This window comes from Macaca mulatta, chromosome 7 (genome assembly GCF_049350105.2).
Source record: "Macaca mulatta isolate MMU2019108-1 chromosome 7, T2T-MMU8v2.0, whole genome shotgun sequence".
NCBI classification, from domain to species: domain Eukaryota; kingdom Metazoa; phylum Chordata; class Mammalia; order Primates; family Cercopithecidae; genus Macaca; species Macaca mulatta.
In genome coordinates this window covers 148,322,925-148,348,699 of record NC_133412.1, presented here as the reverse complement: position 1 = coordinate 148,348,699, position 25,775 = coordinate 148,322,925, and the positions used below count along the sequence as shown (strand labels likewise).

Genomic DNA, 25,775 nt, shown 5'->3' with positions numbered 1-25,775 from the left:
CCAACATGGGGAAACCCTGTCTCTACTAAAAATACAAAAAAATTAGCTGGGCGTGGTGGTGGGTGCCTGTAGTCCCAGCTACTCGGGAGGCTGAGGCAGGAGAATCACTTGAACCCGGGAGGCAGAGGTTGCGGTGAGCCGAGATCACGCCACTGTACTCCAGCCTGGGGACACAGTAAGACTCCATTTCAAAAAAAAAAAAAAGAAAAAAAAGTAAAAATATAAAGAGAAAGTCTCACCCCTCAGAAATAACTACTGTTATAAAGTACTTTTAAATATATAAGCTTAAATGTGTGCCACTTAATTTTCCTGATTAAAATTTCCCCTTAAAAGAATAGCATTAGAACATCCAGTTTAATGTAATGAAGCCACTACTTTTGTGTTCCACATTGCAAAGTAGCTTCCAGTCTTAAGTGATGAAATATGCTTTCTACTAAGACAGCCGCGTACTCTAGAAATGAAGGCTGAGATCCAGGCTGTTAAATTACCGTGGAATTCCCTTGCTTTGTATGTGGCTGTTTACTTCCCAGTATATGCCCTTTCTTCTGTGCTGATAGGCTGTTCTTTGGTAATAGAGCAGTTTAAGTCTGAAGAACTAAAGCTAAGGATCTAGAAGAAAGGAATAATCGTTTATGGAAGCCAAGGATATCTTTTTTTTTTTTTTAGGATAAATTTCTCTCCTTTTTTTTGTTTTGTTTTTGTTTTTTTGAGACAGGGTCTTGCTCTGTCACCCAGGCTGCAGTGACAGAGCAAGCTTCCTAGTAGCTGGGACTATAGGTGCGCACCACCATGTCTGGCTAATTTTTGTAGAGATGGGGTTTCGCCATGTTGCCCAAGTTGGTCTTGAACTCTTTTTTTTTGAGATGGAATCTCACTCTGTCATCTGGGTTGGAGTGCAGTGGCACAATCTTGGCCCACTGCAACCTCTGCCTCCCAGATTCAAGCGATTCTCCTGCCTCAGCCTCCCGAGCAGCTGGTACTATAGGCATGTACCAGCCACTATGCCCAGCTACTTTTTGTGTTTTTAGTAGAGATGAGGTTTCTCCATGTTGGTTAGCCAGGATCGTCTTGATCTCTTGAACTCGTGATCTGTCCGTCTCGGCCTCCCAAAGTGCTGGGATTATAGGTGTGAGCCACCGCGCCCAGCCAGGTCTTGAACTCTTGAGCTCAAGTGATCCTCCTGCCTTGGTGTTCCAAAGTTTGGGATTACAGGCATGAGCCACCATGCCTGGCCAGAAATTTCTTGTTTCCTGTGTTTTGTTCCCACTCTATGTAGCTGTTGACATAATTAACATGAAATTTGCAGGAATAGATCTCCTGGATTATCTTCTCTATGCATGCTTTTTTTCCTGCTGCCCTTGTATTGTGTGTCCTAATTTTATTCTCCACCCACACCCCTTCCCAATCAAATTTGTTTTATAGAATAAATGTGTTTTTATGTATCTTTGTCCCTCTTGTATAAGCTTTTGATAATTGTCTACTTTCATTTTTGTGACATGTTCCTCTATGCACAATGATACTAGTCTGCATCTATAAAGTGAGTTTTTGCCAATAAGTCCAGTGTATGTAACTTGGAGCATTAGCTAGATTAACTTTTTGGTATGGTAAGACATCCTATAGCAGCAACAGATTTTAGCCTGCAATGTGATTAGACTACTTGAATGAATGAAATTTACTGTATTTGGATTTAATCTTCTAATCCAGTTTTTGTCTTTGGGGATGGCTGGAAGATAGTCATCATAATGAGAACTATAAATTGTCTTTCGTAGATAGTGTCTCTGTCTCCCCAGTTTCTGTAAGTTCTCTTCCTGAGTGTTATTTGCTGCCTATTCTTACTACATTTCTTATTTTAGATCACAGATTCTGCTGGCCATATTCTCTACTCCAAAGAGGATGCAACCAAGGGGAAATTTGCCTTTACCACTGAAGATTATGACATGTTTGAAGTGTGTTTTGAGAGCAAGGGTGAGTAATCAGAGTGTTTCTCTGGATTAAGAATCTTCTCCAACTCTAGTGCACTGGTGCTCCTTACTAGTACGGTCAGCACTTAATATCCAGTTTCATTTGTATTCTTTATTTATTCTGATTTGGAGACCTGTTACCTTGTAGTCTTTGGAGCACCTTTTAAAAGGTCAACTAAGTGGAATGAAAGATTGAATAGATGGAACAGAGGGAACTTTTAGGGCAGTGAAAATATTCTGTATGATACTGTAATAGTGGATACATATCATTATATGGTTGTCGGAACATTACATTTGTAATGTACACCAAGAGTGAATCCTAATGCAAATTATGGACTTTGGTTGATAGTGATGTGTCCATGTAGGTTCATCATTTGTAACAAATGTACCACTCTGGTGGGAGATGGTGATAATGGGGGAGGCTATGCATATGTAAGGGGAAAGGGAATATGGGAAATCTTTGTGCCTTCCTCTCAGTTTTGTTGTGAACCGAAAACTGCTCTAACAAAATGAAGTCTTAAAAAAAAGGCTGGGCATGGTGGCTCATGCCTGCAATCCCAGCACTTTGGGAGGCCAAGGCAGGCAGATCACTGAAGGTTAGGAGTTTGAGACCAGCCTGGCCAACATGGAAAAACCCTGTCTCTACTAAAAATACAAAATTAGCTGGGGAGGCTGAGGCAGGAGAATCACTTAAACCCAGGAGGTGGAGGTTGCAGTGAGCAAGATTGTGTCACTGCACTCCAGCCTGAGTGACAGAATGAGAGTTCATCTCAAAAAAATAAACAACGACAACAACAACAAAAAAAACTGGCCAGGCATGGTGACTCACTCCTGTAATCCCAGCACTTGGGAGGCTGAGGCGGGTGGATCACCTGAGGCCAGGAGTTCGAGACCAGCCTGGCCAACATGGCAAAACCCCGTCTCTGCAAATACAAAAATTCGCCGGATGTGGTGGTGGCACATGCCTGTAATCCCAGCTGCTTGGGAGGCTGAGGCAGGAGACTTGCTTGGACCATTCTGAGAAATGGTGTTTAGGCGATTTTGTTGTGCAAATATCAAGTGTACTTCAAATATCAGGTGTACTTACACAAACCTAGATGGTATAGCCTACTACCCACCTCAGCTATATGGTGTAGCCTATTATTGCTCCTCGACTACAAACCTGTAAAGCATGTGACTGTACTGAATACTGTAGGCAGTTGGAACACAATGCTATTTGTGTATCTAAACATAGAAAAGATATAGTAAAAGACAGTATTATAATAATCTTATGGGACCACCTTCATATATGCAGTCCGTCCTCGACTGAACTGTCTTCATGCAGTGCGTGACTGTACTGTGCTGTGACAATCAGGGAGGTAGTTGGAAGACTGTACGTAAGAAGATATCCTGATCATTTGGACCAGGTGGGGCTGTGAACTGCTTAAGTTTCACAACTTTTTCAATGAGGAAAGAAAATCAAAAATTTGCATTACATCTTCCGTGGACAATGGCATAATCAGGATTACACATTGGATTTGGGAGAACAGAACACTCTGGGTGCGACATTGTGTTTTGTTTTGTTTGTTGTTTTCATGCTCAGAAGACACTGTGGCTTGTCTTACTTTGCTCTCAGTCTTACCCTGTGCAGTCTTATTTATATTTCTGTGCTTTTAAATTAATCTTTCCAATCTATCCAAAAGAAGTTGTTTTTTTGGTTTTTTTTTTGTTTTTTTTTGTTTTGTTTTTTGTGAGACAGAGTCTTGCTGTCACCCAGGCTGGAGTGCAGTGGCGCGATCTTAGCTCACTGCAACCTCTGTCTCCCGGGTTCAAGCGATTCTCATGCCTCAGCCTCCGGAGTAGCTGCAACTATAGGCACGCATCACCATGCCTGGCTAGTTTGTGTATTTTTATTAGAGATGGGTTTCACCATGTTGGCCAGGCTGGTCTCGAACTCGAACCTCAAGTGATCCACCTGCCTCGGCCTCCCAAAGTTCTGGGATTACAGGCATGAGCCACTGCACCCATCCCAAAAGAAGTTCTTTACTGTCTTTCAAACATGCCGTACTCCGATTTTAATATCTGAGCCTTTGCTCATGCTTTGCCATCTGCCTAGAGTACTTTGCCTAAGTCCTGCCTTTAGGTGTTCCCTCTTTAGTGAAGTCTGTCCACAACTACTGTCTTCCCTCCTCTTCCCTTTGCTCCATATTGGGATTGTCTGAACCAGTTCCTTTGGCTTAAAATTTTACAGTGCTTTGCATTTTCACTGTAGTCGTTTTGTGTATATGTCTTAGATCCCAGTTGAATTATTTGAAGGCAGGGATTGTATCCTGGCTTAGTCCATTTTGTGCTGCTATAACAGAACATCACAGACTGGGTAATTTATAAACAGTAGAAATTTATTTGGTTCATGGTTCTGGAGTCTGGAAAGTCCAACATCAAGGGGCCCCATCTGGTGAGGGTCTTTTTGCTGTGTCACAGTAACATGGCAGAAGGTATCACATGGCAAGAGAATGCACAGGAGGGCAAGAAGGGGCTGAACTCACTTTTATAACAAATCTACTTCTATGATAATGACATTAATCTATTGATGAGGGCAGAGCCCCATAACCTAGTCAATTCTTAAAGGTCCTGCTTCTCGGCCAGGCACAGTGGCTCATGGCTATAATCCCAGCACTTTGAGAGGCTGAGGCAGGAGGATCGCTGGAGCCCAGGAGTTCCAGATCACCCTGGACAGTATAGTGAGACCCTGTCTCTACAAAAAATACAAAAATTACCTGGGTGCGGTGGCTCACACCTATAGTCCAGCTACTGGAGAGGCTGAAGTGGGAGGATTGCTTGAGCCTAGCAGTTCGAGGCTACAGTAGGCCATGATGGTACGTGCCATTGCACTCTAGCTTGGAAGACAGAGTAACAACCTATCTTAAAAAAATTTTTTTTAATTAAATAAATAAATAAAATTAAAGGTTCTACCTCTCAACACTCTTGCATTGGGGATTAAGTTTCCAACACATGAACTTTGAGAGGGGCATATTTAAGCCATAGCATGTCCCTTTAACATCTCCAGCACAGTTCTAGTACTTAGTGAGTTCTCAATGAGTAGTTACTGAATTGACTTCAGTTCATTTCAGAAAACTTACAGTGTCTCTCAGGCATCAGAGGGTACAATACCATTCAGTGTGGCTTATGGTCTCAGGAACCCCAGTGCTTCAGTGGTACTGTGTATCCCAGAACTTCTGATTTCATGCAGGCAGTTGTAAATTTTATAACTAGGTGAATTCCAGGGGATTGGGGCTGAACAGTTTTCTGGGGCTCTTTGGGTCTTTTCCTTTCTCCTACTTGATGATTTAAGATTAGTATGCCTCTTTGATCCAGCTGAATCAGATCAACTCTTCTGACATGAACTCTATTATAAGAAGCATCCCTGAGATTTGAACTCTTACTGTAAATTTTTTTTTTTTTCTTCAACTGTTGTAACTCTTTTAAGGGCTTAGTGGGAATAGCTCTGTAACATTGTACTCCTACTGAAATAGGCCATACATTGATCAAAATGTTTGAATTAAAGTGGAATATTAGATAAAACTTATGTTCTTTTCAGTACTTAGATTTATATTAAGTAAATCTAAGCTTAGCACATACCCAATAATCCTAATTCATCATGGCCTTCCCTCAAAATTTGACAGGGCAACCTTTTCAGATGTGGAAATACACATTTTCAGCCGAAGTTGTTGGCCACTCTCTCTTGATTTATATGCCACTCAATTTCACACTGTTTTGATTTTTGAGTTTTATTTCCCAATTCAATAAGCCTGTGTGTTTTCCCTTCTGTTCTGTTCCTCTGTAGTACCAGTTGCAGTATCTTGTGTCCTCGCCTGCTCAGAGATGTTTGCCAGCAGCATGTTCTTGTTGCTTTCCGGCACCCCACACAGATAGAGGCTTTGTCTGGAATGTTTGTGATTTTAGCCAGAGCCAAGAATTTTCTGCAACTGAGCAGGGGGAGGAGTTGTGGCTGTTTCCCTCTATTGAGAGGGTAGGGGTTCTGGAGAGGGAGGGCGGGTGGGTGGGTGGGTAATTTCCCGGAATTTTAAGTATTCCACACAATGAATCCTTTGATTTCTTTCTCAGGAACAGGGCGGATACCTGACCAACTCGTGATCCTAGACATGAAGCATGGAGTGGAGGCGAAAAATTACGAAGAGGTATGTCCTGCTGTAACAGCCAGAGGAGGCAGCAGTGTGCTATGCTGTGAGGTTTCTGTGACCTCGGCAGGCCAACAGGCTGTGCTTTGCCCAAAAGGCTGTGGTTTCTTAGCAGTCTTGTGACAGCCAGCCATGAACAAAAAGTTGTATTAACAGCCTTGGCCGGGCGTGGTGGCTCACTCCTGTAATCCCAGCACTTTGGGAGGCCGAGGCTGGTGGATCACCTGAGGTCAGGAGTTCGAGACCAGCCTGGTCAACATGGTGAAACCCCATCTCTACTAAAAATAAAAAATAGCCAGGCATGTTGGCGTGCGCCTGTAATCCCAGTTAGTGTACTCAGGAGAATTGTTGGAACCCGGGAGGCAGAGGCTGCAGTGAGTCGAGATCGCGCCACTGCACTCCAGCCTGGGCAACAGGGCAAGGCTCCATCTCAAAAAAAAAAACAGCCTTGAAGACTAATTCTGGCTGTGCTGTCAGCCAAAGGACTGAACTAACTGTCCCACAGAAATGTGGGTTTGATAAAACACTGAAGCATATGGCATTAGTTCTCTTGAGGCAGAAACCGTGTGTGTGTGTGTGTTGTATAGAGACAGATATTTTACATTTTTAAAGCTGGAATTCAGTTATTTGTAAATGCCCAAGGTTAAGAAAAGTGATTTGTTTTTAATTCCTAAGACTTTTTCCCCAAGACCAACAGTTGTATATATCTATATATATATATATATCTAGGGCATGCATTCAGTGCTGTTTAGTCTTGAACAACTGTTTTGTCTTTGGGAAATAACAATAGTCAAATATAGTTTTGAGTTAAAATAATTTCAGACTTTTAAGGAAGAGGGCAGGATGGAGGAAGAAGCTACAAGAGACTAGGAATGTTGATAATAGAAATTTGATGCTGATAGGAAGTATTCATTATAGAGTAATAAAAACTGACATTTATTTGGGTGACAGGGAGATGGAGGTGTGCACAGAATGAGGAGAAGGGCAACAGCCTTTTTCATCTCTGCGAGACTTTGGGGGCAGCACAAAAGGGTTCTTCAAACAAAGCACACCTTTGAAAAACCACAAGAACTATTTAAGACTAGATAATTGATCTTTACAGAAAGATAAGAGTATTTTTACCCAGCAAAACAGTACGTAAGGGCATGAAGGAGGAGTGGGGTACAGGAAATAGAATGGGCTTTTGAAGACTGCAAACTAAGTAAATGAAGGAAAATTGGTTTAAGTGATTTAGGAAAATTGTCTAGGAATAGTGGAACAGAAGTTGCTCTCTCTTTGGACAGGACTTGGGAAGGGAAATATCCTAAAATGGAAGAAGATTGGAAATGACTGGTTAATTCTGCAACAGGAAGTAGTACAACAATTGCAGCTCTTTCCTTGTTCAAATCCTCAATTGAATGAAACTGGGTAGCGTTCTTTAGAGGCAGTAAGTAGGAGCAAGTGATATAGTTGTGAATGGGAGACAGTTTCCAGTAGAGACTTTTCAGTTGCTTCAATTCTGTTTCCAGGCTAGTTTAATTTAAATAAATAAAACAAGAAAACCTCTTTATTTGATGAATTTAAGAGTAAGTTGAAAAATTTTTTTAAACCTTCATGATTCAGAAGAATCTTAATTATATGTAAATAAGATTATTTTAAAGTGCTTTTGTAAGATATAAAACACAAGGGAAGATGTCATTATTATGAGGTGGAAGAATAGGTGAAATGATTTCTAGTTTGTGGTTACTGCTTCTGTTCCCGAACTGTGGACCATTCTCAGTTGAATTTGTACTCTGTGGAATTTTACCTATTGTAATTTTTTTCTCCAACATGTTGGCTGTCATTAAGGGTATGTATTTATTTATTTATTTATTTATTTATTCATTGAGATGGAGTCTCGCTCTGTTGCCCAGGCTGGAGTGCAGTGGCGGGATCTCGGCTCACCGCAAGCTCTGCCTCCCGGGTTCACGCCATTCTGCCTCATCCTCCCAAATAGCTGGGACTACAGGCGCCCGCCACCACACCCAGCTAATTTTTTGTATTTTTAGTAAAGACAGGGTTTCACCACGTTAGCCAGGATGGTCTCGATCTCCTGACCTCATGATCCGCCTGTCTCAGCCTCCCAAAGTGCTGGCGGATTACAGGCATGAGCCACCCTGCCCAACCCAAGGGTATTTATTAAATAACAACACATCAATGCCCTATTAGACAGTAGACGTAACTAGTTCTCCTCAAAAACAGATGACATTATTGTGGGTTTAAATAAAGAATGCTTTGGACACAACTTAGTTGTCGTATAGCATTTTAGAACCCCTATACCTCCTGGAATTTCCATCATCCTTGGACTTCATAAACATTAGGAAAGGGGCTTTACCTTTCCTGACCTTTTGCTTAACCCAAGAGGGGAATCCCTAGCCCAAAGGAAACCACGGTGCTTCCTTTGCCTGCTTCCTGCTTCAGATGTCTGACATGTCCTAAGCCTTTTTTTATGCATGTAGTTACAACACAGCTCCAAGGTTCTACTTCTTAACCAAGAAACTCCTCCCCACTACTTTAACATGTGTCCCCACTCTCCTACCCCTCACCCCTGCCCCCCAGCAGCAGACCAAATTGATGTAGAGGAGGAATGGCTATGACACAGTCCAAAGACCAGCCATTTCTTCAGTCTGCAGCAAGGCTCCCTTGAACTTTGCTTACAAATGGCTGTTAGCTGGCAGGGTACGGTGGCTCACACCTATAATCCCAGTACTTTGGGAGGCCAAGTTGGGTAGATCACTTGAGGTCAGGAGTTGGAGACCAGCCTGGCCAACTTGGCGAAAACCCCATCTCTACTAAAAATACAAAAATTAGCTGGGCATGGTGGCGGGCACCTGTAGTCCCAGCTACTTGGGAGGCTGAAGCAAGAGAATCACTTGAACGATTTAATTTCAGGCCCTTGAGATAATGGAGAGGCTTTACCTCCAGAGGATTTGGAACCTTTGGCATCAGTATTAAGATTTGGTAATGTGGCACACTTCTTTAATTTTCTTCATGTCCAACATGTCTCTCCCTCATATTTGTGGACTCATAATTCTGAAATCCCATGTGGTCCTGTAAGATTGGATAGTAATTGTACCACACTACCTACCTAAATTGTTATTAGTTAATCCATGTGAAATTGCTATGTAACACAATACAAATGTAAGATGATACTATTTGGAAGACAGTGTTTGTCATACTGTGAAGAAGCATTAAGTCTTGTTGTTTGATTCTTTAATGAGAAAGAATGCCTCTGTCCTCAGAAAAAAAGCGCTTTTGATTTTGAGTTCCTGTATTGTATTTTATGAACCTCTGACCACTGTCTTGCTTTTGCCCTTCAGAGGGTGTATCTTTGTAGATTCAGGATGTGAACCGAGCCACTTCTTTTTAGCTTGTGATTTGTGAATTAGAGCAGTTGTTTGTAGGGACTTACTGTCTGAATGTGCAGTTGGGAGAATGCAGGCAATTACTGTCCAACAAAGAAGGAGCTATCTGACGCATCTTCTAACTCCTGGGCTATCTGTGTGTCCCATGAGTAAAATACCGTTTTGCCTAGCAGTTCTGTTTGTCTGTCATTGGCTATCAACAGATACACCAAAAACACACCTGCCCTGGTTGGAGCAACAGCTGTCCAAAAGTTCTGTTTATCTGAGTGCTCTCAGGAAGGAGGAACTCTGATTCCATGTACTAGATCCAAAATCCTTTTTTTTTTTTTTGAGAGAGTCTCACTATATCGTCTAGGCTGTAGTGCAGTGCAGTGGCGTGATCTTAGCTCACTGCAACCTCTGCCACCTGGGTTCAAACGATTCTTCTGCCTCAGCCTCCTAAGTAGCTGGGATTACAAATGTGCACCACCACACCCAGCTAATTTTTGTATTTTTAGTAGAGACAAGGTTTCACCATGTTGGCCAGGCTGGTCTCGAACTCCTGATCTCAAGTGATCCAGCCACCTCAGCCTCCCAAAGTGCTGGGATTACAGGCATGAGCCAATGTACCAGCCCAGTTATGTTTATCTTGCTTGTGTTAGAGTAGATGGTCTTCACATTTATTGCTGTGTTCCTGGAGTTGGTAGGGGCTGTGGTGGGAGGCGTGGAGGCAGCAAACTACTTTGACTGAATTTGTCTTGTCACAAGAAGCTTCTGTCTTGGATCTTGATGCTCCACCAAGGAAAAGAATTTAGAGATTCCCTAGAGGTTAGATTAACACCTCTGTTTTAAGAAGCAGTTTTTTCAGAAAGTTAATACCGTTTCTTGGTACAGTTACTTATAACTCTGTAAACTCTTTAGATTCAAATCTTCATTATAATGGAAGATTTGGATATGGTTTTAGAAAAGTTTAATTTTACCAGTATTTTGGAGGTGTTATACAGGAAAAGGCTTTGTAACTTGTAGCTTTTCCAAATGGTACCTACCATGACCAGTAAGAATGATGTTAATAGGCCGGGCGCGGTGGCTCAAGCCTATAATCTCAGCACTTTGGGAGGCCGAGACGGGCGGATCACGAGGTCAGGAGTTCGAGACCATCCTGGCTAACACGGTGAAACCCCGTCTCTACTAAAAAATACAAAAAACTAGCCGGGCGAGGTGGTGGGCGCCTGTAGTCCCGGCTACTCGGGAGGCTGAGGCAGGAGAATGGCGTAAAAACCCGGGAGGCGGAGCTTGCAGTGAGCTGAGATCCGGCCACTGCACTCCACCCTGGGCGACATAGCGAGACTCCGTCTCAAAAAAAAAAAAAAAAAAAAGAATGATGTTAATAGATATGGTGGTAGAGAAGGCTTTCTCCTAGGCGGCAGGCCTTATGAAAATAGATGCAGGCCAGGCGCAGTGGCTCACACCTGTAATCCCAGCACTTTGGGAGGCTGAGGCAGGTGGATCACCTGAGGTCAGGAGTTCAAGACCAAGCTGGCCAAGATGGTGAAATCCTGTCTCTACTAAAAATATAAAAATTATCTGGGTGTGATGGAAGGCACCTGTAATCTCAGCTACTCGGGAGGCTGAGGCAGGAGAATTGTTTGAACTTGGGACATGGAGGTTGCAGTGAGCCAAGATCATGCCACTGCACTCCAGCATGGCTGACAATGCAAGACTCCATCTCAAAAAAAAGAAAAAGAAAAAAATAAGAAAAAAAATAAATGCAGAGTGCTTTTAGTATACAAGAAACACTTGCTTCAGGGGACCAGCAGCACTTAGCTACTTTGAGAAAGTTGCCTTCTTTGAAGAAGGCATAGAGTGGGCAGAACAGATCAATTACAAGTGTTTACTATGTATCAGGTCTTTAAGACTATATAAACTATAAATCATTTTAATTTCCTTGAGTTCAGGGGCCAAACTAGTGTGAAGGGATAGAATAAAAATAAAACAATTTGTGAATATGACAATATATGATTGAGTGTTAACTGTGTGACACAGTAAGTGTTGTAGAGCTTCAGGGAAGAGAGAGCATGGACAGGAGTGGTTGAAGGAAGCTTTCAAGGAGGCTTGAAAGATAGGTCAGATTTGGGTACAGAGAGCATAAATGCTTTTGGAAGTCAAGGATTCTGTTCTCGAATTTTACAGCAGAGTTTGGCAGTTTAAATGCTGTGATGACCCTGAGTAGGGAGTTAAGAGACCATGGTACTGTTAATTTTGGTTGGGCACCCAAAGGGCTGAGTAACTTTATGGACTCTTTAGTTTCCTCATTTGAAAAATGAGGGACTCACTGCAAAATGAAGTACCTTGAAGTTATAACATCCTTTGATTATTTAACAGCTACATGCAGCCTGCCAGGGGAATGTCAGCCCCTACTGGAGAACCTGTGGTGCACATTGTCTTACAGACTTGGCAAAACATACCTCATGCTTCCAGTGATGAAGGAAAGTAGAATAGAATACCAGCCTGCCTTCATGAAACATGTATAATTTGGCATTCTTACAGATACTTTCAACAGTTTAATCAACTGTTTACAAGAGCAGAACAACAGAAAGTGGGAATTTTGATACTGAGGATTTCTTTTTTAGCTTTTTGTACAGTGATATAAAGTCTCAGTGCTATTTATTAGATGCTTAGTCCTGAGCAAGTAAAGAGCGTCTTCTTGAGAATACTTACATGATTCGTTTTAAAATTTTACTCTGTGGCCCTGCAAAAATAATAGCAATGGGAAACCCAGGAAGTTTATTAGTCAAACTTTATTAGTCAAGCAAATAGGACAACCTATATAGATCCTTGTGACCTAATATAGCTTGTTCATTTTCACCTTTGATTCAGGAAAAGCTTAGTATAGTCATCTGGTTTTCTTTATTACATTTCTGGTACTTACAGAATAAACTCACATAGACTTGGATTCTAATGCCAACTCACCAAGCTGTGATACTTTGGGCAAGTATATTTAATACCTCTGAGACTTAGTTTCCTCATCTGTAAAACTTAAGGATAAAAATATTCACCTTATAGGGTTACGAGGATTAAATGAGATTACAAAATATACCACATTGTGAGCATATATGAATGACCCTGATTCATTATTCTACCTTTTTCATCCCCTTCCCCAATTTAGTCTCAGCCTAACTTTTGAGCCTGTCATTTGCTGTTATCCCCTTATCCCCTACCCTCCCCAAGCACAAGTGTGTGGCAGTTATGTGGGTACATGCACACATACCCTATAGTCTAGTTTCTAGCACACCAGACTACTTAAGTCTAGACTATTCATAGTTGCCAAACATGCCTGCACTTTACTCCCTCTGTGTTTTGGTTTACAGGTTCCCCTCAGCCTTGAATGCCCTCTTAGAAGTCCTGCCCAACTTGGGAGACCCAGCTCACGCACTTGCTGTTAAGCTTCACTTTGTCCTCCCGACTAGAACTCTGTTTTTAATGTGTGTCTTTGTTATAGAAGTTACTACATAAAGCCGTATGTTATGGTTATGACTTACTATGTAAGCTGTGAGAGCTTAAGATCGTAACTTACCTTGGTACCTTGCACATAATAAGAACTCAGAGCCGGGCGCAGTGGCTCACACCTGTAATCCCAGCACTTTGGGAGGCCAAGGCGAGCAGATCACAAGGTCAGGAGATCGAGACCATCCTGGCTAACACAGTAAAACCCAGTCTCTACTAAAAATACAAAAATTAGCCAGGCGTGGTGGCGGGCGCCTATAGTCCCAGCTGCTCAGGAGGCTGAGGCAGGAGAATGGCGTGAACCCTGGAGGCTGAGCTTGCGGTGAGCCGAGATCACGCCGCTACACGCCAGGCTGGGGGAAAGTGCGAGACTCCGTCTCAAAAAAAAAAAATAAGAACTCAGAAAAAACGTTAAGGTCTTAAAATGTTTAAAAAAACAAGAAACTTTTTACATTTGTTTTAAGCTGGTAATAAAAGTTTATTGTTATATATTCTTGTAGTAAAGTTTTTTTTCTTTATTATTACTACTACTTTGTAATAGAGATGGGGTCTTGCTGTGTTGCCCAGCTTGGTCTCAAGCAATCCACCTGCCTTGGCTTCCCAAAGTGTTGGTATTACTGGCATGAGACACTGCGCCCAGCCTGCAATGAAGTTGTGTGGTTTTTTTTTTTTTTTTTTAAACACTACTACTACTTCTTCATTTATTTATTTATTTATTTATTTATTTATTTATTTTGAGACACAGTCCACCCAGCGCAGGCTGGAGTGCAGTGGTGCCATCTCGGCTCACTGCAACCTCTGCCTCCCAGGTTCGAAGGATTCTCATGCCTCAGCCTCCTGAGTAGCTGGGACTGCAGGTGTGTGCCACCACACCCAACTAATTTTTGTGTTTTTAGTAGAGACAGGGTTTCACCATGTTGGCCAGGCTGGTCTCAAACTCCTGGCCTCAAGTGATCCACCTGCCTCAGCCTCCCAAAGTGCTGGGATTACAGGCGTGAGCCACCACACCTGGCTAATTTTTTTCTTTTGGAAAAATAAACAGGCCAGGTGCAGTGGCTCACTCCTGTAATCCCAGCACTTTGGGAGACTGAAGCAGGAGGATCACAAGGTCAGGAGTTTGAGACCAGCCTGACCAACATGGTGAAACCCTGTCTCTACTAAAAATACAAAAATTAGCTGGATGTGGTGGCGCACGCCTGTAATCCCAGCTGCTTGGGAGGCTGAGGCAGGAAAATCTGTGTGACAGAGCAAGACTCCCATCTCAAAAATAAAATAAAATAAAAATAAAATAAACAACAGAAATTATTTCTCATAGTTCTGGATTCAAGGAAGTTCAAGATCAGGGTACCAGTGTGGTCAGGTTCTGGTGAGTGCCCTCTTCTGAGTGCATACTGCCTTCTCACTGTGTTCTCACATGGAGGAAGGTGGAATTGCTTTCCTTAATAGCATTTAATTGTTAAGTCTATCAGATTTTGGTGGTTTGAAAAGATTTTTGTTCTTTGATTTCCTCCAAATATTATTTTGATTTCTAGGTTTAGATTCAACGTAGAAATATATCCATGATTGTTGTTATTTACTATTGAGTATCCATGGTGTACTAGGTGTTTGGAATGGCAAGTTAGATTTCAGTATTGTTTTAGTCTCTTGAGATTTCTTTAAGCTTTCTAGATTTTAAATTAGTATCATGAGTGAAGGTAATTATTAGGCAAAAATGGCTTTTAGGAACTGAGACCAAAATGAGACCTTCATCACACTAATGAAGGTCTGAAAATAATTTCCTGGATGAAAGAGGGGATTCAATAGAGATTTATTTATTTATTTATTTATTTATTTATTTATTTTGAGTCGGAGTCTCAGTTTGTCTCCCAGGATGGAGTATAGTGGCATGATCTCAGCTCATTGCAGCTTTGACCTTCCAGGCTCAAGTGATCCTCCTGCCTCAGCCTCTCAAAGTATTGGGATTACAGGTGTGAGCCACTATGCTTGGCCTCAGCAGAGATTTTGTGGAGGAAATAAAATCAGCTTTGAAGATAGGAATTTGACTGTTTGGTTATGAATAGAGGTATAGAGTCTGGAGTAGCACCTGTACTAGAAAAGGGGTTGGGGATTGAATGATTAACTAAACAATGTAGAATACTAGCAATGTGGAATGCTATGCAGCAGTTAAGAAGAATAAGGTAAATTTATAAGCACTGCCATTTTTGGAAATATCTTATTAAATGGAAAAAAGCTGTAGAACAATATGTGTAGTATGATGCCATTTATAAATATATTTTAAGTTATATTTTTGTGTACATTTACATATAAAAGCATAGTGTCTCAGACAAAAAGGTGTGGAAAGATAATACATCGAGTTTATAAGCATCGTTACCTCTGGAAAGCAATGTGGGATTTGAGGAACCATGAAGGTAGACTTTTGGTTCATATTCTCTTTGCTTCTGGATAGTTTAAATTTTTAGCAGAAGACTATATTTATGTGTTGGTTGTACAACTAAAAAATAAATTTTATTACTGTAAAGGGATTGAGAACAGCTTATGGGGGGCTGTAATCTACAAAAGCCATCTTCAGTACCAGGTTTAATTCCATCATTGTTTTTTGGGTTTTAAGTCTCTGGACTATTGTCCTTTAACCAAAAAAAAAAAAAAAAAGAAAGAAAGAAAGCAGGGGCTGGGGGATTCAACAGGCTTTAGTGTAATTTTTTTTTTAATATCATTTTCAGCTGGCAGAGGCACAGCCGTAGTTTCACTTCCAGTTTCTTTTGCAAGTTTCTATTTAGGGAACTTTAAATAATTTATCTCTAAGAAGTATCATGCCATTTCCTTTATACTGTCTCATTTAGGAAGCTCAGAGTGGGGAAGTATAGAGCAGGAGGGAAGATGTTAGACTAAGGTTCAGCTTGTATAGCTCCTCTTATTTTTCTTGGGGAATGTTTTTTTGTTCTGCAGCTCTATATGAGATCAATGAATAGATATACATTCTGGGTTAATGACAAAACCTGGCATTTGGCCATTCACTTAAGAAAGTTAGCTCTGTGCATTAACTGTTGGTTAAATCTTACACCCAGAAGCTGTTCTGCAGTTACCAGTCACACCGTTAACTCTAGCCAACATTTTATAAATGCAAGAAAATGTGCATCTGGTGAGAGAAAACGTAGGTGTATCATCGCGTCTATCACCATATTTTTATGAACCTTAAATATAAACTCAATTTTTACATCCCAATCTTAACAGCAGTTTGTTTTATTTTAAATAACTTTTGTTCATCACACATTTAGTGAAAAATGTAATAAGAAAATGTAAAATAAATTCCTCCTATTCATCCCTTGTTAACTGCTGTTAACATTTCACAAAGAGAAAGAACAAGGACAATGAATTGAACAAAGGAGAGGAAAAAAAGTGGGCCATAGGGAATGTAAATAAATAGGGAGTAAAGAAGCAGATATAGAAACAGAATTATTAGGTGTAGCCAGATGTGGTGGCTCACACCTGTAATCCCAGTACTTTGGGAGATCAAGGCGGGTGGATCACTTGAGGTCAGGAGTTCGAGACCAGCCTGGCCAACGTGGTGAAATCTCATCTCTGCTGAACATATAAAAATTAGCCAGGTGTGGTAGCGCACACCTGTAATCCCAGCTACTCAGGAGGCTGAGGTGGGAGAATTTTTTTGAACCTGTGAGGCAGAGGTTGCAGTGAGCCAAGATCACACCACTGTACTCCAGCCTGGGCAACAGAGTGAGACTCCATAAATAAATAAATTAATTAAATTAATAAAAAGAAAGAAAGATAGTTATTAAAGAATTCTCTACGTGGAAACTTTAAGAGCAACTGGTATGTAGAAGTTTTAAGATCTAGAAAGCTGGCCAGGTGTGACGGCTCACGCCTGTAATCTCAGCACTTTGGGAGGCCGAGGCAGGTGGATCACGAGGTCAAGAGATTAAGACCATCCTGGCCAACATGGTGAAACCCCACCTCTACTAAAAATACAAAAAATTAGCTGCGTGTGGTGGCGCATACCTGTAGTCCCAGCTACTTAGGAGGCTGAGGCAGGAGAATCACTTGAACCTGGGAGGCGGAGGTTGCAGTGAGCCAAAATCGTGCCATTGCACTCTAGCCTGGCAACAGAGCGAGACTCCATCTCAAAAAAAAAAAAAAAAAAAAAAAAAAATCAGGAAAGCTCTGGTGGTGTATCCCATTTTAAAGCAAAGCATAATCTAAGATTGATAAGAAAAAAAACATAGAATAGTGCAATCTTTGGTGTGATAGATGCCTCTAGTTATTGGATACTCTTAAGAGTTTTCTTAGGAATCTAACTTGAGAACAGAAGACAGTTAATTTCTTTCTGACATCCTTCATTCCTCAGCATACAGGGAATTCCTTGGAGATTTCTTTTGATAACTGTGTCATTCTAAAAGAAAAAAAAATGCATAAAAAATTCAGTGCAGTTTTCTCACATCTGAGCTCTGATACTAAACCTTAAAAGTTGTTGTAGGATTTATATGAACAAACCAGAATTCTCTAATTGTGTATTTTGAAGTATTACTTTAATGCTCTAATAACACATGCTCACATTCATATGTACTGTCAAAGGTTTAATGAATTTAGTGGTTTTTCTTCTAAAACCAGGTTTGACCTAATATGACTCACATTTATTATATTAATAATGTTGTTTACTTCTTAGACATGAGTGGAAGGGCAAAGTAAAGTGCTTTACTAAAGTCAAAAATCACCTGGGCATGGTGGTTCACACTTGTAGTCCCAACACTTTGGGAGGCTGAGGCGGACAGATTGCTTGAGCTTAGGAGTTGGAGACCAGCCTGGGCAACATGGCAAAACCCCATCTCTACAAAAAGTGCAAAAATTAGCTGGGTGTGGTGCTGCATGACTGTGGTCCCAGCTACTCGGGATGCTGAGGCAAGAGGATTGCTTGAGCCCAGGAGGTCGAGCCTGCAGTGAGCCAAGACTATGCCACTGCACTGCAGTCTGGGCAACAGAGTAAGACTCTGTCTCAAAAAAAAAAGTAAAAATCTTGAGACAATAGTATATCTTGCTTTATAGCCTGCGGTTATTATATTACTTGTAAAGAGATTTTAGTCAAAATTAAAGTATAAAAAAAGGTCTGAAATGGAAAGATACAGTCTATAGGGAAAGAAACAAGCCCAAATTTTAAAATATGTTGGGATGATTGATAGGAGAGAATTTAAATCTTGTGAAACTTTAAAAAAGACTCTTCTGTTGCCTTCTTTATGTTCTTGACTGAAGCGATGTTTTCAGAGAGCTGAAAATATTCCATTCTTTTCCAGATTGCAAAAGTTGAGAAGCTCAAACCGTTAGAGGTAGAGCTGCGACGCCTAGAAGACCTTTCAGAATCTATTGTTAATGATTTTGCCTACATGAAGAAGAGAGAAGAGGAGATGCGTGATACCAACGGTGAGGGGGAAGGCGACTCTTACTTCTTAAGTGACCCATAAATGAGACAGTCTCCAAACTTTCAATTCTGGTGTATCCTTTTCTCAGTTTTGCCAAGGCGGGTATATGGAAGGGAAATTGCTTACTTCGCTGTTGTTGTTGCTAAAGGTAAATGAGCCTTGTTAGATTTTCAAGAGAGCAGAAATTGCTACTGTGATAGGCAGTTGACAGCATCCTCAATTAGTCTATACCCATATCAAATTGATAGCAGCAAGCTTTGTTATTTTCAACATTTATATATAGGATAATGAACTTTTTTTTTTTTTTTTTTTTTGAGACGGAGTCTCGCTCTGTGGCTCAGGCTGGAGTACGGTGGTGTGATCTTGGCTCACCGCAACCTCCGCCTCCTGGGTTCAAGCGATTCTCCTGCCTCAGCCTCCCAAGTAGCTGGGACTATAGGCGCGTGCCACCACGCCCGGCTAATTTTTCATATTTTTAGTAGAGACAGAGTTAGCCAGGATGGTCTCGATCTCCTGACTTCATGATCCGCCTGCTTCAGCCTCCCAAAGTGCTGGGATTACAGGCGTGAGCCACCGCGCCCAGCCAGGATAATGAACTTAAAAAAAAAATTATCTGAAATCCTACTATTAGACCTAGGGACAGAGTGAAGTTAATTAATTGCCTTTACATTGCTCCCCTGCCATTGTTTAGCCAGCTGAGGAGGCTCACTCATTATGTTTACAATGTTTTTGTTTTTTTTAGAGTCAACAAACACTCGGGTCCTATACTTCAGCATCTTTTCAATGTTCTGCCTCATTGGACTAGCCACCTGGCAGGTCTTCTACCTACGACGCTTCTTCAAGGCCAAGAAGTTGATTGAGTAATGAATGAGGCATATTCTCCTCCCACCTTGTACCTCAGCCAGCAGAACATCGCTGGGACGTGCCTGGCCTAAGGCATCCTACCAACAGCACCATCAAGGCATGTTGGAGCTTTCTTGCCAGAACTGATCTCTTTTGGTGTGGGAGGACGTGGGGTACCACCTACACCCAACAAATCAATGAGGGACTTTTTAATTTGGTAGGATTTTGACTGGTTTTGCAACAATAGGTCTATTATTAGAGTCACCTATGACAAAAAAATAGGGGTTACCTAGATAATGCCAAAGTCAGCATTTGTCCTGGGTTCCCTTGTGTGATCTGTTTGGAGTATGTTTTCTTTTCTCCCACTTGCTCAGCAGCTTGGGCTTCCATTCTGGTTCTTTTACCAAGATTTTTGTGTGACCATGTTGACTTCATTCGGATTGCCCTCTTTCAATTTCCTTGTGAAAACACCCTTAACTTTCTCTTTACCCTTAGCTGAAATGTTTACGTAGCTTCTGGTGATACCTTTTCATGATTTTATGTCTTAAAATGGTGATGGATGTGACACCTCATAAAAGTGAGCTTTGAACTGTAGATAACGCTTAAAGAAAATGTCATTTTAGACAATTAAAATATTTGTGCTTAACTGCTTGAACTTTTTTCGTGTGTGTATTTAATTATATGCAATATTATCACATGTGTAGATGCATGTGACCACCATCACAAGAGACATTCTGTCACATGAATCCCTTTTGCTGCCCTTTTACAGCCACAGTCACATCCCTTTCTTATACCCTCACCCCAACCTGTGGCTACCACTGTTCTGTCCTCCATCTCTGTAATTTTGTCATTTCAAGAATGTTGTGTGAACAGAATCATACAGAACGTAATCTTACGAGGTTGACTTTTTTTCATTCAGCATAATTCCCTTGAAATCCATCCAAGTTGTTGCATGTATCAATAGTTTCTTCCTTTTTTTCTTTTAAAAATTTTTATATATTTAGGGGGTATGTACAGATTTCTTACATGCATATGTTGCATCATTGTGAAGTCTGGGCAGTTCCTTTTGATTGCTGAGTAGTATTCCATGGTATGGATGTACCACAGTTTGCTTAACCATTCACCCACTAAAGGACATAAGAGTTGTTTTCAGTTTTTTGCCCTTACTAATAAAGCTGCTATGAACATTCATGTACAGGTTTTTATGTGAACATACATTTTCATTTTCTGGGATAAATGCTCAAAAGGGCACTGTTGGGTTGTATGGTAAACACGTATATTTTTGTAAGAAACTACCCTACTCTTTTTCCAGAGTGGCTGTACCTTTTACATACAGCCACTCATACAATTCATACAGCAATGTATGATTGATACAGTTTCTTCACATCCTCACCAGCGTTTGGTATTACTACTATTTTTTATCTTAACCATTCACAGAGATGTGTGTAATGACACCACATGTGGTTTTAATTTGCATTTTCCAATGGCCAATCATGTTGAGTATCTTTTCATGTGCTGATTTGCCATCTATATATCCTCTTTGGTGAAATGTCTGTTCATGTCTTTTGTCTGTTTTCTATTTAGGTCATCTGTTCTTTTTACTATTGAGTTTTGAGAGTTGTTTTTTTTTTTTAATATATCCTAGATAAAATTCCTCTGTTAGATACATGGTTGCTTGAATTTTTAACATAACTTATACCAAGGAAAAATAAATAAAATTTCCAGCTCTTGCATGGCCAGTCACTTAATTCCTGTCCTTCAGTGTTCCATCTAGAGAATTAAGAGATACGATGTATAAAATAGACATCTAGGAGGGCCATTAAGAGAGTAAATACTTAAAAATACATGTTAAGAAAGCAAAGCCAATAATCACTGTAGGAGTATGAGGTGCCTAAGGGCCAAAACTAATGTAAATAAGAGAAAATGTGGATATAAATGACCATGTTTATAAAGTTATGAAAAATGTTGTGACTTGAAATCTTTCCCACATCTCCCAAGAAAGTAGGCAGGAATTTATCCTTTCTGTAATCTCTTTTTAACCCTGCTATTACAGGGCTTGTTTAATCACAGTTGCAAGAATTACACGTATCTCACAGTAAAGCAGCAGAATACTGGAATTGTTAGAGAACCCTGATGTGTTGACCTGGATAAAGTACAAAGGTGGAAGAGGGAATGAGTTATGTTGTTAAAATCTCAGGCTATTCTGTTAATGTTCCTGCTACTATGAACTCAAACCGTTTTTCCCCCCCTTTTGACTCTGTTTATCTTCCTCTCATGTGGCATAAAAGTAGCTCTGTCGTTAACTTGTACAACATTGCCATCTGCTGTTGAGAATTGGTAGGTACTGCTTCTGAGAACCTGGCTGCGGATCCTTAGCATAGGCAGCAAAGGTTGAGAAAGTCTATCTGTAGTATTACATATACTAAGTCACAGAGGATGCATCCAAGTAGAGAAAATAATATGTGGGTTAAGATCCATCCTGAAACTTTTTTTTTGGGGGGGGGGGGAACGGAGTCTTGCTGCGATGCCCAGGCTGGAGTGCAATGGCGCTATCTTGGCTTGCTACAACCTTCACCTCCTGGGTTCAGGCAATTCTGCCTCAGCCTCCTGAGTAGCTGGGAATTCAGGCGCACACCACCACGCCTGGCTAATTTTTGTATTTTTAGTAGACAGAGTTTCACCATATTGGCCAGGCTGGTCTCAAACTCCTGACCTCAAGTGATCCGCCTACTTCAGCCTCCCAAAGTGCTGGGATTACACGCGTGAGCCACCATGCCCGGCCTCCATCTTTAAACTTTTAAATGTGAAATTCTATTATGTACCATTAGCCTAACAAGATTTTCTTTCCTATTTCTGACTGGTGCCTTTCCCCTTTTTAGGAGCAATGAAAGCTACTCTGTTAGTTATGTTCTTCTGATGTGATAAAATGTCAAGAAGATAGGAGAAGAGAATATTTTATGTTGCTGATGCTTTTGTTCCCAAGTGTGACCCTAAACTTAAGCTTTGTAGGAGATGACATTCTTTCATGTCCCTTCCCTTTACTCATGCCTATCAGCTGGGACATTTTGTGCTTTTGGTTTAAAAGTTAATTGATATTATACCTTGGTTTTATCCAAAAAGTAAAAGTATTTGCCTTTGACAAAAGACTGACACAAGAGCAAATAAGCTTTAAAATCAGGGGTGTTATGTGCTTTCCTCCATTTTTGAGCATATTATCCAAAATGGTCTGTATAAATGAGAATGATGCAGTTTAAGTAAGCCTTGTATACCATTGTCATGGAGCCCTGTCATAAAGCCATTTTTCGGTTTCTTTGGGAAAGAGGCATATGGGATTTATACAGATTCACTTGTAAATGTTGGATTGGGGATTTTTGTGTAAATTTTCTCAAATAAAGGCTAGCAGAAACCATTTTAGGTGTATGTTCTGTTACTCTTGAGTACTTCTATGTCTGGACTGGTGATAATTCTTCCATATTTCTCCATTTTAAATTACGGCAAATGATACCTGATGAATTAGAGAAAAAATATTGTTATTCTTCAGTTACTGCAGATCGATAGTTTATATGAGCTAGTAAAAGATTATATTTTTTGTATGTAATATATGTAAATTTTATACATATATATGTATATATAATTAAGAATCCTTAATTTTGCATCCTCAGACCAAATATGGTTCTGTAAGCTAGGCATTTTATTCTATCTTGTCTCTTTTGGAAACTGTTACTATTAGGTTCGCTCAAAAGTGATTGTGGTTTTTGCAATTAAAATTGCAACTACATAGAATCACTCCTACAGAAAGCCGTCTCCCTTGCCTTTCATTCCTAAAAGCCTAAAAGACCCCCCCCAATATATGACCCTTCAGGACTCACTTTTTAGGCCTGTCATATCCAATGCAAAACCCCACTCCAGGAGGTAAAGGCCTTTTCTCCTCTCCTTTCACTTACAGTTGAACATTTTTCACAAAGCTTTCCAAGAGCCAATATGAAGTGCTTTGCACACTGACTGGCTGGCCTCTTATTTATCCTCTTACCTCTGTTCTCCCTCACATAAATTTTATTATGAATCCATAGTCTGTAGTGTAGTGGTTCCCATTATTTGGGAATAATTTTTTTTTTCTTTTGAGACGGAGTTTCACTCTTGTTGCCCAGGCTGGAGTGCAATGGCGCCATTTTGGCTCACCGCAACCTCTGCCTCCTGGGTTCAAGCAATTCTGCCTCAGCCTCCTGAGTAGCTGGGATTACAGGCATGTACCACCATGCCCAGCTAATTTTGTATTTTTAGTAGAGATGGAGTTTCACCATGTTGGCCAGGCTGGTCTTAAACTCCCAACCTCGTGATCCACCCACCTCAGCCTCACAAAGTGCTGGGATTACAGGCATGAGCCACTGCACCCAGCCCAATACATGCTTTATAAATCATTTATTCAGTCTGTTGCAGTGGTGTCTCATATAATGTTGAGATGCATGTATAATTTTAAATTTTCTAGCATCACATTAAAGAAGTAAAAACAGGTAAAAATTTGCTGATTCTCCAGCCTCCAAGTAGCTGGGATTACAGGCACATGCCACCACACCCAGGTAATTTTTGTATTTTTAGTAGACAGGGTTTCACCATGTTGGCCAAGATGGTCTCGAACTCCTGACTTCGTGGTCTGTTCACCTCAGCCTTCCAGAATGCTGGGATTATAGGCATAAGCCACCGCGCACAGCCAAAAATTATTTTTAGTAGTATATTTAACCTAATATACCCAAAATATTATTTCAACATATAGTTAATATAAAAATGGTTAAGGAGATGTTTTGTATTCCATTTTTCATGTAAAATCTTGAAAATCCAGTGTGTATTTCAAGCTATACCACATCGATAGCTTAAAATTAGACTAGCCACAATTCAAGTGTTCAGTAGCTACATGTAGCTAGTGGCTACTGTGGCAGACAGTGAAGGGTATAAACTTGGGTTGGTCTTTGGTAGGTTCTTTCATCTTGACAGTAACTCTATGGCCCCTGGGAATTTGCCATTCACAAATTGGAAACTTCTGCAAAATAGCATTCTAACCATTCACTTGTTAGAGTAAAATGTGGAAATAGTTTGGTTTCAGCCAAAGGCGCTTTAAAATTTTACACCTTGGCCAGGTGCAGTGGCTCACGCCTGTAATCCCAACACTTTGGCAGGCCAATCACTTGAGGTCAGGAGTTCGAGACCAGCCTGGCCAACATGGCAGAACCCCTCTCTACTAAAAATATGAAAATTAGCTGGGTGTGGTGGCAGATGCTTGTAATCCCAGCTACTCAGGAGGCTGAGGCATGAGAATCACTTGAACCTGGGAGGTGGAGGTTGCAGTGAGCTGAGATCATGCCACTGCACTCAGCCTGGGTGCAGAGTGAGACTGTCTCCAAAAAAAAAAAAGTTATACCATTAGAATAAATGTTGACTATTTTTGAACTTATGAATATTCAAAGGTAAGACAATTAGTTTCAGTTAGATCCAGTATAATGAAGAATTCGGCAGGAATGTCTCTGCTCTGTAATAGGACATGTTTCTTCTAAGCTTGTAGTATCCATGCATTATCATTAGAACAATTCAGTTTCAGGCCAACCAAGTTATAGAAAACTAGTTCCTCGTTGCAAAGGTGCCAGAAAAAAATAAATTTTTAAGCTTTGGCTGAAATCTATTCAGCCTCTTTGAAAGTCAACATTCCCAATTTTAAGTCATTTTTTTTCCCATTCAACTGAGAAACTATTGAGCATCTTTTCTGTTTAACAGATTAACCAAGAATAACAGAATTAACAGTTAATAGAATTAACAGATTTAAGCCAAACTAAACTCGAGTTTATCTAGATAAACAAGAGGCAATACCTATCCTCAAAGTGCCTTCTAATTAATAGGAGGATGTAGATGGAATGGCCTCTACCTGGAATGATATCTCTAGTTTATTTAGCCACCATTGGACTTAACATTTTGTATATTCCTCCAGGGAGCCTGCACTCACACAGCAAGTTTGGCTTGGACAGATGCCCCTCCTAAATGCCTTTCTAGAATCTTGCACTTTATAGCCCTTATACAAACTGTTTTAATTGCCTGGTGGTTTTCTGTTACATGAATTGTAAGCTCTCTTAAAGTAGAAACTTTTCACAAATCCGTATGACACAATTTATTTTTATGTATTTATTTGAGACAGGTTCTCGCTCTGTTACCCAGGCTCAAGTGCAGTGGCATGATCTTGGCTCACTGCAACCTCCGCCTCCCCGGTTCAAGCAATTCTTGTGTCTCAGCATCCCAAGTAGCTGGGATTACAGGTGTGTGCACACCCGCTAATTTTTGTATTTTTAGTGGAAACAGGGTTTCACCATGTGGGCCAGGCTGGAATCGAACTCCAGGCTTCAAGTGATCGACCCACCTCGGCCTCCCAGAGTGCTGGGATTACAGGCGTGAGCCACCACGCCCGGCTAGTCACATGGCTTTCTCTTAGCCCTATCACGTCCTGCTTTTTCAGATTGCTGG

At 40.8% G+C, this 25,775-nt stretch overlaps 1 protein-coding gene across 1 annotated transcript in view; it reads left to right on the top strand.

The window, feature by feature from the left end:
- The window catches only part of TMED10 (transmembrane p24 trafficking protein 10), a 44,881-nt gene extending 22,198 nt beyond the window's left edge, over positions 1 to 22,683 (top strand). Inside the window, exons 2-5 of the mRNA XM_015144148.3 lie at positions 1,854 to 1,965; positions 6,066 to 6,139; positions 18,306 to 18,432; positions 19,174 to 22,683. Of these exons, the coding sequence (XP_014999634.1) occupies positions 1,854 to 1,965; positions 6,066 to 6,139; positions 18,306 to 18,432; positions 19,174 to 19,295 (435 nt within the window). The 3' untranslated portion in view covers positions 19,296 to 22,683. The remainder of the gene's footprint in view (positions 1 to 1,853; positions 1,966 to 6,065; positions 6,140 to 18,305; positions 18,433 to 19,173) is intronic.
- Positions 22,684 to 25,775: the final 3,092 nt, after the last annotated feature.